Raw genomic sequence first — 14,195 nt, forward strand, 5'->3', positions numbered from 1 at the left:
ATCCGGTGGCAGAGTCTGGTCTAAAGCAACACAGCAATAGACATTGTAAAGTCCCCCTCTGTGCAACGTTTCTGCTTTGTTCTGCAATTCGTTAGGATTCATCTATTCTTGAACGGTACACAATGACACACAGTATATTTCTACACACAAAACACTTGTATACCTATCGTTCTACGATTACTTTTACTGACTGGATCAATCCTTGTAACTTCTGGAAAACATTACAAAAGATCCATCCACGTGATTCCTCATAGGGGTGCCGAAGTGCGTAGGCCGTAGGGTTCTGAAGGTCAGAGTGTTAAGAAGTGTGTAGGCCGGAGGATTCTGAAGGTCAGAGTGTTAAGAAGTGGGGCTTATTCAATGGCTACAGCTGTACAAAAGAGTTTACATTCACAGCATCAAATGTCCTCCCTGGTTAACTTTCTGCGTTCATTATGGGCTGAACCAGGGCCAATGATGCATCTAAGACACAGGATGAGGCAAGAGTGGTTCTTTTGTCATCTCTTTCAGGCCATATTGTGTTTGTCTCTTGGTCTTCTCTCTGCTGTTAGAAGCTCACCAAGTTGTACACCATACTAGAAGAAAAAAGAAAGAAGGAAAATAAAACGGGAAGATAATAATTCTAAAACATTATTCGTTGGGATAACATACTGTAATGTATCAGACTAACAGTTTTCATTAATTTAATTTATAATAGTATAAAATATAAATTTTACTTTAAATGATTTGCTATCAGTTCCTTAGTCTTGTCTAATACGTACCTGTATAGATAGTAGAAGAAAGACACCAGGTAGAAACCCAGCTTACACCAGGACTCCTTCTGGCAGTAGTTGAGAATATCTGCATTCATCACACTGACAGGATCATACATCACCTCTGAACCATCTGCTGGCCGATGGAAATATCTTCAAGAGACACAGGATAGTCTATAGTTAGGTTTTTATTGCTTGGTTGTTAAAAGACAAAAGAAGGTCCACCACCTGCACCGAAAGTAAGGGAGCTACTACGGAGCTTCTTTTATCTTTTTTTTTGTTTCCATCTTTTGTTCAAACACCTGCATACTTCAATGACAAAAAACTAAACTAAAACTATAAAGGTTGAAACAATAAACGCTTTACCCACTCCCGAAACTAAACTAAATGAATCTAAACTGAATTTTAAAAAAATATAATAATAATAAATCGAAAGGGGCTCCCTCTGAGCAAATATCTCCGCCAGGCTGGGTGTTGTACCCAGGGCTGTGTAAGTAATGGGTTGCGGCCGTCAGAACCCTATGAAGCTATGGGGGGAAATGGCTGTTCTACGACATACAGTTTTCACATTTGTGGCACATCCTATCCGCAGGAGTGAAAGCCTATTTGGCAACTAGTTCACTCACTGTACAGAAGCCCCACATTTGAGTCCAACGTGTTGTGTTCATCATATTATGTATAACGTATTTTGTTAGAAATGTTTGCCTGTAATTGGAAAGTAACTACACTATGGAATTTGATGCTCACTGGTGATTATGTTTTTGCAAGAAACAGTGACATTTATTGTACTTTTGTAGCACATTCTGGCCTGAAGGAGAAAATAATCAATTACAAAAAGTTAAAACCAAATGCAAATAAAAGATTAGGTATTCTTATTTTTCATGTTTAAACAGAAAAACACTTGAAATTAGTCATTTTGGTCAAGCAACACCTCTGTGCCACCAGTAAGTACATTATAAATGAAGCATTAGAGCTGTGTGGAGCTTGTGTGCGTACCTCCACAGATGGTAGAACAGCAGGGGGATGTTTAGGCCCAGTGTGACCCACTCTCCAGCGCACATGAACATTAGGCAGAAGAGCCCGTGTATGGAATACTCTGGTACCACCAACTGAGAGCACACAGGATGTCAGGTGCTAAAATATAGACAATGATCTTTCTTTCTCTTTATCGTCTGTCTGTCTGTCTGTGTTTCTATGACCACACACATGCATAATTGAAAGATTTCATGTAACAATATTTGAGAGCTGATGAATGTTATTAGTTGTGACTATCACAGTACATTTTGAACTAAACACTGTAGTGTACTGAGAGAAGGTTTTGGGTTATTATGACACAAAACAAGCAAGAATGCAATATATAGTCATCAGGTTTTGCAAATAGCATGGAAAAGGGAGTTCAGCTATATTGTATACAGTATATAGTGTTGCTCTGATTCATCATAGATAAGAGAGGCAAATGTTAGCAAGATTAGAGTGCTCTTATGTCACTCCCACCACTCTCACCCCAGGTATAATTCCGGTACTCACCTTTCGAAGCAGGTTGCAGATTCTTTCAATGTTGAGAATTCTCTCCCTCTGAGGAACACAGAATATAAATAATCTAATTACATTAGAATTATTTATTAGAACACAATCGGGCACAGTAATGGGGTGTCACACAACAAACAGAAACGTTCTTGCGAATAATTAATTAATTCCATGATCAATAACCGTTTTTGGCTCTAGACACTGGCAACATGGCCAGTCAGTCTGTGGACAAAACAAACAAGCAAGCTAAATAATTGCATGTTCACCACATTATTTCAATGACCTATCTGGAATATCGATTCTTGAATATCCACAGTGGAATATTCAAGTGTTCACATGTAGGATGTTCACTCTATTTATATATTTTACTTCACATTCAATCACCAGAGTGAGTAATCTTCAATTATATTTGTTAAAATTATTTCTTACTGCTCTTGTGGGGTTACTCTGATCAATGGGGTTCTTGAAGTCCGTGCAGAGCTCATCAAATGCAGTGATCTGAAACAAGGTGACATGGATACGCTTTGAATGACTGACCTTTAAAAATACAAGTAACTGGTATGGTACAGTACAGTAGTACATTACTCTTGTATATATTTATGTTTGTATTATACAGATGCAAATATGGAAGACATAAGCCGTCTAGACTGTATGTCTAGAGACCACAGCAGCATTCTTGTCCTGCAGTATGAACAATAATCGATATCCGAGCTTGCCATATACATGCTCAGAATAACAGATTGTTATCTGGACAGTATGCTGCTGAGCTTTTGTGTAAGATAATTGTCAATTTGAATTGTGTGTGTGTGTGTGTGACTGTGTGTGTGTGTGTGTGTGTGTGTGTGCGCGCGCGCTGTTCTCTGTGGTCCTTTATTGAAATGTCTGAGGAGATATTGAGGTGAGGACAGAAAAACAGTAAAACTCTATATCCTTAGTTGACTGGAGTCCCCCCAGATCTCTATACTAGGGGCCCTCCATTTTCCCCCTCTAGGCTAAATATGTTCACTGTAAACAGACGATCTAAAAGCTCACAACATGGCACATTGTGCACTGTATTACATGTTTTCCTATTTTCCCTGAATGTTAGCATAATTATGACATGCCCGGAAAGGGTTGAAGTGGTTAAAGCAAAGGAAGGTATTGTTTTATGTCAGGGAGATACAGTAAGTCCTCTGAAATTGATGTATAATTGGCTGCTCCATGTAATGTTAGCTTTCTTTATCGTTATACTTTTTTTCCTCCTCTCTTTTCATCAGTAGTACTTCATCTGCCAGTGAAGCTCTAAATTGAATCCTAATTATTCACTGCTGTTCACCAGTTGTCAATTAAACTTTCAAACAATGGAGCTTAATGTTTACGCTTTGCTGAAGAGCAGAATGAGCTGATGAAAAGGTGGCGATCGACAAATTAAGTGATTATGCCTCCTCTGCCTCTGGACCCCTACACAAGTGCTCCCCGGCAGGTCTAGGATCAGCCATTTGCCTCCCACTCACCATCTCCCTCCCAGTTTTCTGTGGTGCGTAAATAACATACAAGAGTGAGGGGACCGCCCGACTACCCATAACCAGAGGCAGACACTGATTGTACAGTATGTACAGTTGTACACTACAACAAGATAATATGTGTCTGTATTACATCAGCAATGTCTGATGTGAGCAACAAACCCTATCTCTAAGCCATTGGTTCTCAAAAACGACCCCCAAATTAATATGAATCTGGCCACGGACAGCCATCTGAAATCAAACAATATTTATGTAGTTAAAATGTTTCCAAAATAGTAAATTATTATAAATGGCAGATCTTCTATTTTCAAATAGTCAACGGTATAGAGGTTTAAAGTGGTTCATCTGATTGTGATGCTGTATTAACACATTTTGCCGGGGACCCCTCAAGGACCCCTGGTCCTTGAGGGGTCCACTGCTCTGAGGAAGGGTCTTACCCCTAATAGCATGAATATATAGTGGTCTATTTCACACTCGTCTCTGTTGTAAACAGATGCAGTTTCCATGGTGACATGGTCAGACCCCCTCAACGGGCACCATGGTTACTATAGCAGTGAACAAGCGATGGTATTGGTCGATACCCCACATGGAAAAGGGGGAGCTCTAACTATGGATGAAAGCAGGTGGTGTGTGTGTGTGTGTGTGTGTGTGTGTGTGGGGGGGGGGGGGGGGGGGGGGGGGGTTAGACATCATAGTTTGATAAGCTTTTTCAATCACATGGTTCATTGCCGAGACACGCCCACACATGCAGTCTCGTTAGCATCTCTCTCACGGTGACTGACTCATACTCAGTCTAACCCACTCGCTCGATTCATGAGTCAAAGCATCTAGTCATTTCAAGGCTGTTTCTTTTTGTGTTCATTTGTGTTTCACACTAATAGCGTCTCATCGTATTGACAGCTGATGCTGGAGTTGTGTGGCATTTGGCATTTGTAGGAACTGCTTGTGTGGAGGTGAGGGTTGTGTATTGAATACTGAACGTGCATGTCTCCAGTGACGCCTGTGCAAATTCCAGTCCTGCAGACAGACTGACAGGTGCATACTCTGTCCCTGAGATCGGTATATCCCTTCTTATAGGCTACTATAACATACAACATGTTAATGGGTAAATGGGTTGCCACCTTACACTGCGTGCATACTATATAATTATGTATGTATGCTATATATATTTGTTGACGGCATACCAAAATGTAAGCCAGTCACTGTGCTGTGAACAAAACAAAAACAATTCTGCTTTTTAATTTTTTATTACACTATTGCTATTATATGAACAGTAGGAATAAATCGTATTTTGTTCAAATAAAAAACGTCTCTCTTCAAAAGTTAAATAAAATCGAAATGGCCTACTGTATCTGCGCAGGTTAATTTCAAAACAACGACATTTAAATGTAGGCTATGCATTTTCCCATGCTCTGGTCGGTCATACAGTATACCGTAATGCATTTTAGGAAGGCGGCTGCGGGCCATATAAAATGTACCCATGGGCCACAATTGCTTCCTGGGCTGGACTTTGGACATGCCTGCTGTACTGTACTGTACACACGGTTTCTCACAATTCTTTCACACAAAAAATTGGGCATGATGCTGTCTCAGCTCGCCCTTCTTCATTAGACAAGTAATTATAGTATAGCCCCAGCACTTCCAGTAATACCTGCACCACTGTGTTGCCATGATTCATGTGTGTGGTGAAAGCATATACTGTACTGGCACACGCAAGCATCTTGGCATAAGAGCAATCAGGGTCAGAAAACCAACCAATGTTGCATCTTTAAATCCGATTTTTGGCCAGCTCTTCTGTACCTTTCAATTGCAAATGCGTGGGTTCATTTCCCTGTGTTCAAGAGAGAACATGCAGAACTCTTGCAGGGCTAGAATGCACCTCATTTTTGCATGTTTGTGCCAGAGTGCACAGTAACAAATATATAAGAAATAATACAATAATTAAAAAAAAATCTCACATTGGCACTTCCCTCTCATCCCTTAGCATCAAAGAAACCTGTCTCGGCCGGCCCCTGTGAGTCTGACATTGTGCTGTTTACCAGCAAATGCTTGTAATATTGTTGAATGAACTGAAGCTTATAATGGTTGTATTTGTCTCTCTGGGTTAAAATGGTAATCTAATCAGCCTAAATGCCTAAAACTAAAAAGGTTGTTGGAGATTGAGGTAACTGAATCTCGTTGGCAAACCACCCTACCACATCCCAGATCACTCCCTACAGCAGCGGTCCCTCCTGACCTATAGCTGACGCATCCCCCAACGCTCCGTCTTGTTGTATTTTGCCGAAAATGATACATGCCCAGCTTTCCGGGTGTGTGTAAACACAAACATTGAAGACAAAAACAAAAGTGAGGACGCAAAATGTGATTAGCCTGAATGAGATGATGTATACTGTATGATGATAAGAGTGCCCGGGTGCCCCTCACTTCACACGGGTGTGATTCTTTTCAAATATCATTATGGCAAATAATCACAGAATGTCACTGCACTGAGAGACATGCAGCTGCTGTATACTCCAGGGGGGGCAGTCAGACAGATATTTTGTGAAGCTACTAAGACAATCGGGATTTCCTGAAAGTTCATATAATGGCCTGTTGTGGCGCTGTCATTGGGCCGCTATTACCCTTTTTATGCCACCCCCCCCCCACCCCCCCCCCCCCCCCCCAGAGGGCGTTCGCGCACTATAAGGGATGCGCGCACCACAGTTTGGGAACCTTGTCTCTCGCATAAAATGGTTAGACACAACCACTTTTGACCAATTGACCTTATACCTCATAATATACCTTATATACCTATACCTTCATCTCTAATTTAATATGTCTCTCAACACTGATATTTGTCTCCACCAGGCCGAAGGCATGGGGAGAGAGTATGTTTTGCACTCCGTCCGTCCGTCCGTGTGTGTGTCCGTCCGTCCGTCTGTGAACAGCTAAACTCCGGCACCGTTAACCCGGTCGATGCCAAATTTTGCACACACACTCCCTGGATGCTAACGATGAACCTCTGCTACACAATTTCCAGAACGGCCTGTTATAGCGCCACCAGGAGGCCGACTTTTGAAAAACACATTTTTTTAATATAACTCCTCCAGATTCTGTCCAAAAATCCCGCAAATCATTACACACTATCTCTATAGTCATGTGTTCAAGATGGATCTGTCCGATATTTCATATTCCATCATAATTGGCTAACATTGGCTTTCACAGACTTTCCTACTAGGCTGAGGAATATATCCCACCCTTTTCACATTGGCCTGTTATAGCGCCACCAACAGGTGGATTTTTGCAAAACACATTTTTGGAACAAATTGTCTCAAATCATCCAATTGCCATCAATGGTGTAAGAACAAATGGCACCCTTTTCACATTGGCCTATTATAGCACCACCAGGAGGCCACAACCTGACCTGGCCTGGTGGAGACCTGTGCCCCAGAAGTGAATCTATATATTTTAACATTATACCCCAAACTTAGATTGTCTCCACTCGCCTTAGGCTATTCAATGCATTGTAAAGGTAAGATACTGCTCAGGTTCAGAGCCACTCCGAAATAAATAAACTTTTCCGGACTATTAAAGTACAGGCACACCTGTCTAATTTCTAGGTGTGTGTGTGTGTGTGTGTGTGTGTGTGTGTGTGTGTGTGTGTGTGTGTGTGTGTGTGTGCGCGCGCGCGCGCGCGCGCGCGCAGAACTCACCTGCCAGATGACGAAGAAGATGAGTGCGGCACACAGTACCAGGGTCAGCATGTAGCAAAAGGCCGCAAAGGTGAACGCCATGGCTGAGCTAGCCAGCCTGAAGACGGGATGAGCGAAAGAGAGAGAGAGGGAACTTTGCCCCACTCTATCCCTCTCTACTGTCTGGGGGATCTCTCCCTCTCTCTCCTGATATAGCTTGTTCTCCCACCTTGCAGGAGGTTAATATCTTGCTTTGTCCTCTTTCTCCTCACCCTGACCCAGACATACTGTATAGGACAGGTTGTGATGAGAGTCTGTAGTGTCTGGCCAATGGTGAATCAGCCGCTGAGAAAAAGCCAGAGAATCCTCAACATGACAACTTATTCTGCATTATTGTATGCTCACTGTCTTGTCAAAGGATTTTGATCTACGTTTTACGATTGTCACATCCTCCCCTTTTCACGTATCAGTTGGGAGGAAGGGGGGTGGGGGGGAAGCGGGGGCATTTCTCTCTCCCTCAAAAAAAAAAAGTAAACGAAGAAAAAGGCTGTACAGAAAGCTTTTGAAGGCTCTGCCTTCACAGCTACTGCTCTGGAGATGCACACCTTTTTTCAATTTCTGACAGGTTTAATGTCTGTCCCCTCCTCTTCCCCCTCCCTAGAGTTTCTCTCTACACAAAGCCAACACATCTTTCTTCACAGCGACACAACAACCAAAGGTGTCTCACTGACACCCTGACAAAAACCAAAACAGAGCTTCCTCTAATGCTCTCTCTCTCAGTGGGATTCAACGGCATTCCTCTTCCAAAACGTCACAATCTGTGATGTTGTCTTTTACGTATCGGTGTCGAGTTGTGTTTACGGCTTTTTAATTTACTTATTTTGTTGTACAATTGAGTATGTGAGGTCTGTTAAGAAGTCTGTTAAGACATATACAATACTTATAAAACGCACTAGTATATTACAGCTATTGCAAGACCTATTTTAGAAATAAGAGGAAATGGCATTGTTTCCCTTTTCATCTTTTGGTGAAAAGCATGTGCATTATGATTATAGGTTTCTACTATGTGGTTATTTATGTAGGTTACAGTATGCAAAGAATGAGCATCAAGACTGTACACATATGATTGCACAAAATTAAACAATAATAAAGAATTCTAGACATTGACAGCTGATTTTGGTAAACAACTTTAGTATAACAACTTGGTATTACCAAGTCACTGACACCCAATTGTGCAACTAAACAAGCAAAGTATAGATTGCCAAGGAGTAAAATATTAAATTTACATTAAATTAAATCATATTTTACGCAGACTATAGTCATCTTAACAACGTCTCCAAAGTATGGATCAATATTTCAGCTGACCTTAATAACAAGGAGAGAATACTTGCATTTGGTTGTAAATGTGTCATACAAATCAGATATTCCACGCTCTTCCTGCCAAACTCTGGCTCTGTCAATCTGGGTCGACACCATGTCTGATTGCTCTGATTTACATCTCTCTCCCCCTCTCTCCCTCAGCCGTATCGCTTGCTGTTTGTTTTAGTTATTGTTTTTACCTCTACCCAAGATTTTAATACAACTAAATATATTCTTCGCAGGATGTAGGAAATTGTCTACATACTGACAAGGGAAATGAAATCTCCACAACGTGTTGAAGTTCACCTACTGTATACTGTATCTCTTGTCCCTTCCCTCCTCCTTTATCTTCCAAACCTCCTTCGCCTTATTTTGTGTCTCGCTCTTAAAAAGAAAAGAAAAAGAAAGCACAGCAGGGAAAAGGGGATTTCGAAAGGGGACTCTGTCTATCTCTGCCTGTTCCCCTTTTTTCTCTGACTCCAGCACCAATATGTTCTGTCACGCCAGATGTTCTAATGAGCCAGCCAATAGCGCATGTCTCATTTTCTCTCCTTTCTTTCTCTACCACTCTCTGTCTCTCTATCTCTCTCTCTCTCTCTCTCTCTCTCTCTCTCTCTCTCTCTCTCTCCCCCCCTCTCTCCTATTCTCTCTCAATCTCTTGCAATAATAATAATAATAATAATACTTAAACTTAAAAACAAAAACCCTCCGATATGTCTACATTATAACATTAATAGTGGGTCATCCATCATTTATCAATCATTCATTTCTCACTTCCTTCTCTTCTCATGCCACTTGCTACTTGTATCATCTACTCTGATCATGCAGACTTATACTGTATCATGTGTATGTTGATCATGCAGACTTATACTGTATCATGTGTATGTTGATCATGCAGACTTATACTGTATCATGTGTATGTTGATCATGCAGACTTATACTGTATCATGTGTATGTTGATCATGCAGACTTATACTGTATCATGTGTATGTTGATCATGCAGACTTATACCGTATCATGTGTATGTTGATCATGCAGACTTATACCGTATCATGTGTATGTTGATCATGCAGACTTATACCGTATCATGAGTATGTTGATCATGCAGACTTATACCGTATCATGTGTATGTTGATCATGCAGACTTATACTGTATCATGTGTATGTTGATCATGCAGACTTATACTGTATCATGTGTATGTTGATAATGCTGGACCCCAAGCCATACTAACAGTGCCCCCTAGTGATGCACGACCCACTTGTTCCAATTGGCTAATAGTTTATGTTTTATTTTTCATACAACCAATCAAATCAAACTTTATTTATATAGAGCACATTTAAAACAACTGTGTGTCGACATGATCACAAAAAGCACATGTATGCATATAAAATAGAAACATCAGACCAATAACACATGTGTACATGTACACACTCCTGTGCTCTGTAGCAGTGACTGTGATTGGTCATTGTGGATCTACTTGTATGTATAGAATAGCTATGTGGTTACCTATTATTCAGCAGATGCCTGAAGAAGATCTTTGACCGGACTGAGTAGAGGGACCCCCACACGGTAACTCTGTCATTTCTCAACCATTCCGGATGCGGGCGGCTCGCCGGAACCGGACTGGCCCCCTGGGCATGTTCCTGTGGGTCTGGATGTTCCGGGGACCCTCAGGGACCCCCCGGGAATTTTGAAAAAAAAAGTTAGCCTCGTTTCTCATCATTTTGGACCATGGGCTATAGCCCATATCGTACGGCATACTATAGCACGCCGTTTTTCATCATTTTTGAAGATTTGAAAAAAATGACGAAATGACAAAAACGAAAGGTTATAGCCCATGTTTTTTGAAATTTTGAAAAAAAAAGTTAGCCTCGTTTCTCATCATTTTGGACCATGGGCTATAGCCCATATCGTACGGCATACTATAGCGCGCCGTTTTTCATCATTTTTGAAGATTTGAAAAAAATGACAAAATGACAAAAACGAAAGGTTATAGCCCATGTTTTTTGAAATTTTGAAAAAAAAAGTTAGCCTCGTTTCTCATAATTTTGGACCATGGGCTATATCCCATATCGTACGGCATACTATAGCGCGCCGTTTTTCATCATTTTTAAAGATTTGAAAAAAATGACAAAATGACAAAAACGAAAGGTTATAGCCCATGTTTTTTGAAATTTTGAAAAAAAAAGTTAGCCTCGTTTCTCATCATTTTGGACCATGGGCTATAGCCCATATCGTACGGCATACTATAGCGCGCCGTTTTTCATCATTTTTGAAGATTTGAAAAAAATGACGAAATGACAAAAACGAAAGGTTATAGCCCATGTTTTTTGAAATTTTGAAAAAAAAAGTTAGCCTCGTTTCTCATCATTTTGGACCATGGGCTATAGCCCATATCGTACGGCATACTATAGCGCGCCGTTTTTCATCATTTTTGAAGATTTGAAAAAAATGACGAAATGACAAAAACGAAAGGTTATAGCCCATGTTTTTTGAAATTTTGAAAAAAAAAAGTTAGCCTCGTTTCTCATAATTTTGGACCATGGGCTATAGCCCATATCGTACGGCATACTATAGCGCGCCGTTTTTCATCATTTTTGAAGATTTGAAAAAAATGACAAAATGACAAAAACGAAAGGTTATAGCCCATGTTATTTGAAATTTTGATAAAAAAAGTTAGCCTCGTTTCTCATCATTTTGGACCATGGGCTATAGTCCATATCGTACGGCATTCTATAGCGCGCCGTTTTTCATCATTTTTAAAGATTTGAAAAAAATGACGAAATGACAAAAACGATGGGTTATAGCCCATGTTTTTTGAAATTTTGAAAAAAAAAGTTAGCCTCGTTTCTCATCATTTTGGACCATGGGCTATAGCCCATATCGTACGGCATACTATAGCGCGCCGTTTTTCATCATTTTTGAAGATTTGAAAAAAATGACGAAATGACAAAAACGAAAGGTTATAGCCCATGTTTTTTGAAATTTTGAAAAAAAAAGTTAGCCTCGTTTCTCATAATTTTGGACCATGGGCTATAGCCCATATCGTACGGCATACTATAGCGCGCCGTTTTTCATCATTTTTGAAGATTTGAAAAAAATGACAAAATGACAAAAACGAAAGGTTATAGCCCATGTTATTTGAAATTTTGAAAAAAAAAGTTAGCCTCGTTTCTCATCATTTTGGACCATGGGCTATAGTCCATATCGTACGGCATTCTATAGCGCGCCGTTTTTCATCATTTTTAAAGATTTGAAAAAAATGACGAAATGACAAAAACGATGGGTTATAGCCCATGTTTTTTGAAATTTTGAAAAAAAAAGTTAGCCTCGTTTCTCATCATTTTGGACCATGGGCTATAGCCCATATCGTACGGCATACTATAGCGCGCCGTTTTCATCATTTTTGAAGATTTGAAAAAAATGACGAAATGACAAAAACGAAAGGTTATAGCCCATGTTTTTTGAAATTTTGAAAAAAAAAGTTAGCCTCGTTTCTCATCATTTTGGACCATGGGCTATAGCCCATATCGTACGGCATACTATAGCGCGCCGTTTTTCATCATTTTTAAAGATTTGAAAAAAATTACGAAATGACAAAAACGATGGGTTATAGCCCATGTTTTTTGAAATTTTGAAAAAAAAAGTTAGCCTCGTTTCTCATCATTTTGGACCATGGGCTATAGCCCATATCGTACGGCATACTATAGCGCGCCGTTTTTCATCATTTTTGAAGATTTGAAAAAAATGACGAAATGACAAAAACGAAAGGTTATAGCCCATGTTTTTTGAAATTTTGAAAAAAAAAGTTAGCCTCGTTTCTCATCATTTTGGACCATGGGCTATAGCCCATATCGTACGGCATACTATAGCGCGCCGTTTTCATCATTTTTGAAGATTTGAAAAAAATGACGAAATGACAAAAACGAAAGGTTATAGCCCATGTTTTTTGAAATTTTGAAAAAAAAAGTTAGCCTCGTTTCTCATCATTTTGGACCATGGGCTATAGCCCATATCGTACGGCATACTATAGCGCGCCGTTTTTCATCATTTTTGAAGATTTGAAAAAAATGACGAAATGACAAAAACGAAAGGTTATAGCCCATGTTTTTTGAAATTTTGAAAAAAAAAGTTAGCCTCGTTTCTCATCATTTTGGACCATGGGCTATAGCCCATATCGTACGGCATACTATAGCGCGCCGTTTTTCATCATTTTTAAAGATTTGAAAAAAATTACGAAATGACAAAAACGATGGGTTATAGCCCATGTTTTTTGAAATTTTGAAAAAAAAAGTTAGCCTCGTTTCTCATCATTTTGGACCATGGGCTATAGCCCATATCGTACGGCATACTATAGCGCGCCGTTTTCATCATTTTTGAAGATTTGAAAAAAATGACGAAATGACAAAAACGAAAGGTTATAGCCCATGTTTTTTGAAATTTTGAAAAAAAAGGTTAGCCTCGTTTCTCATCATTTTGGACCATGGGCTATAGCCCATATCGTACGGCATACTATAGCGCGCCGTTTTTCATCATTTTTAAAGATTTGAAAAAAATTACGAAATGACAAAAACGATGGGTTATAGCCCATGTTTTTTGAAATTTTGAAAAAAAAAGTTAGCCTCGTTTCTCATCATTTTGGACCATGGGCTATAGCCCATATCGTATGGCATACTATAGCGCGCCGTTTTTCATCATTTTTGAAGATTTGAAAAAAATGACAAAATGACAAAAACGAAAGGTTATAGCCCATGTTTTTTGAAATTTTGAAAAAAAAAGTTAGTCTCGTTTCTCATCATTTTGGACCATGGGCTATAGCCCATATCGTACGGCATACTATAGCGCGCCGTTTTTCATCATTTTTGAAGATTTGAAAAAAATGACGAAATGACAAAAACGAAAGGTTATAGCCCATGTTTTTTGAAATTTTGAAAAAAAAAAGTTAGCCTCGTTTCTCATCATTTTGGACCATGGGCTATAGCCCATATCGTACGGCATACTATAGCGCGCCGTTTTTCATCATTTTTGAAGATTTGAAAAAAATGACGAAATGACAAAAACGAAAGGTTATAGCCCATGTTTTTTTAAATTAAAAAAAAAAAAGTTAGCCTCGTTTCTCATCATTTTGGACCATGGGCTATAGCCCATATCGTACGGCATACTATAGCGCGCCGTTTTTCATCATTTTTGAAGATTTGAAAAAAATGACAAAATGACAAAACGAAAGGTTATAGCCCATGTTTTTTGAAATTTTGAAAAAAAAAGTTAGCCTCGTTTCTCATCATTTTGGACCATGGGCTATAGCCCATATCGTACGGCATACTATAGCGCGCCGTTTTTCATCATTTTTGAAGATTTGAAAAAAATGACGAAATGACAAAAA

At 39.6% G+C, this 14,195-nt stretch overlaps 1 protein-coding gene across 1 annotated transcript; it reads right to left on the bottom strand.

Annotated features, from left to right (window-relative positions):
- Nucleotides 1-547: 547 nt before the first annotated feature.
- cnih2 (cornichon family AMPA receptor auxiliary protein 2) lies at nucleotides 548-7,563 on the bottom strand (the record flags this gene model as incomplete). Its single annotated transcript, XM_080780742.1, has 6 exons — nucleotides 7,474-7,563; nucleotides 2,709-2,777; nucleotides 2,280-2,327; nucleotides 1,749-1,861; nucleotides 762-905; nucleotides 548-575 (listed from the first exon to the last, which is right to left on the bottom strand). The coding sequence occupies exons 1-6, from the start codon at nucleotides 7,552-7,554 to the stop codon at nucleotides 548-550; spliced, it is 483 nt and encodes a 160-aa protein (XP_080636868.1). The 5' UTR covers nucleotides 7,555-7,563.
- Between the last annotated feature and the right edge of the window lie 6,632 nt (nucleotides 7,564-14,195).

The sequence above is a fragment of the Protomyctophum bolini genome, assembly GCF_963924005.1.
Source record: "Protomyctophum bolini genome assembly, chromosome: 13".
Classification (NCBI taxonomy): Eukaryota; Metazoa; Chordata; class Actinopteri; order Myctophiformes; family Myctophidae; genus Protomyctophum; species Protomyctophum bolini.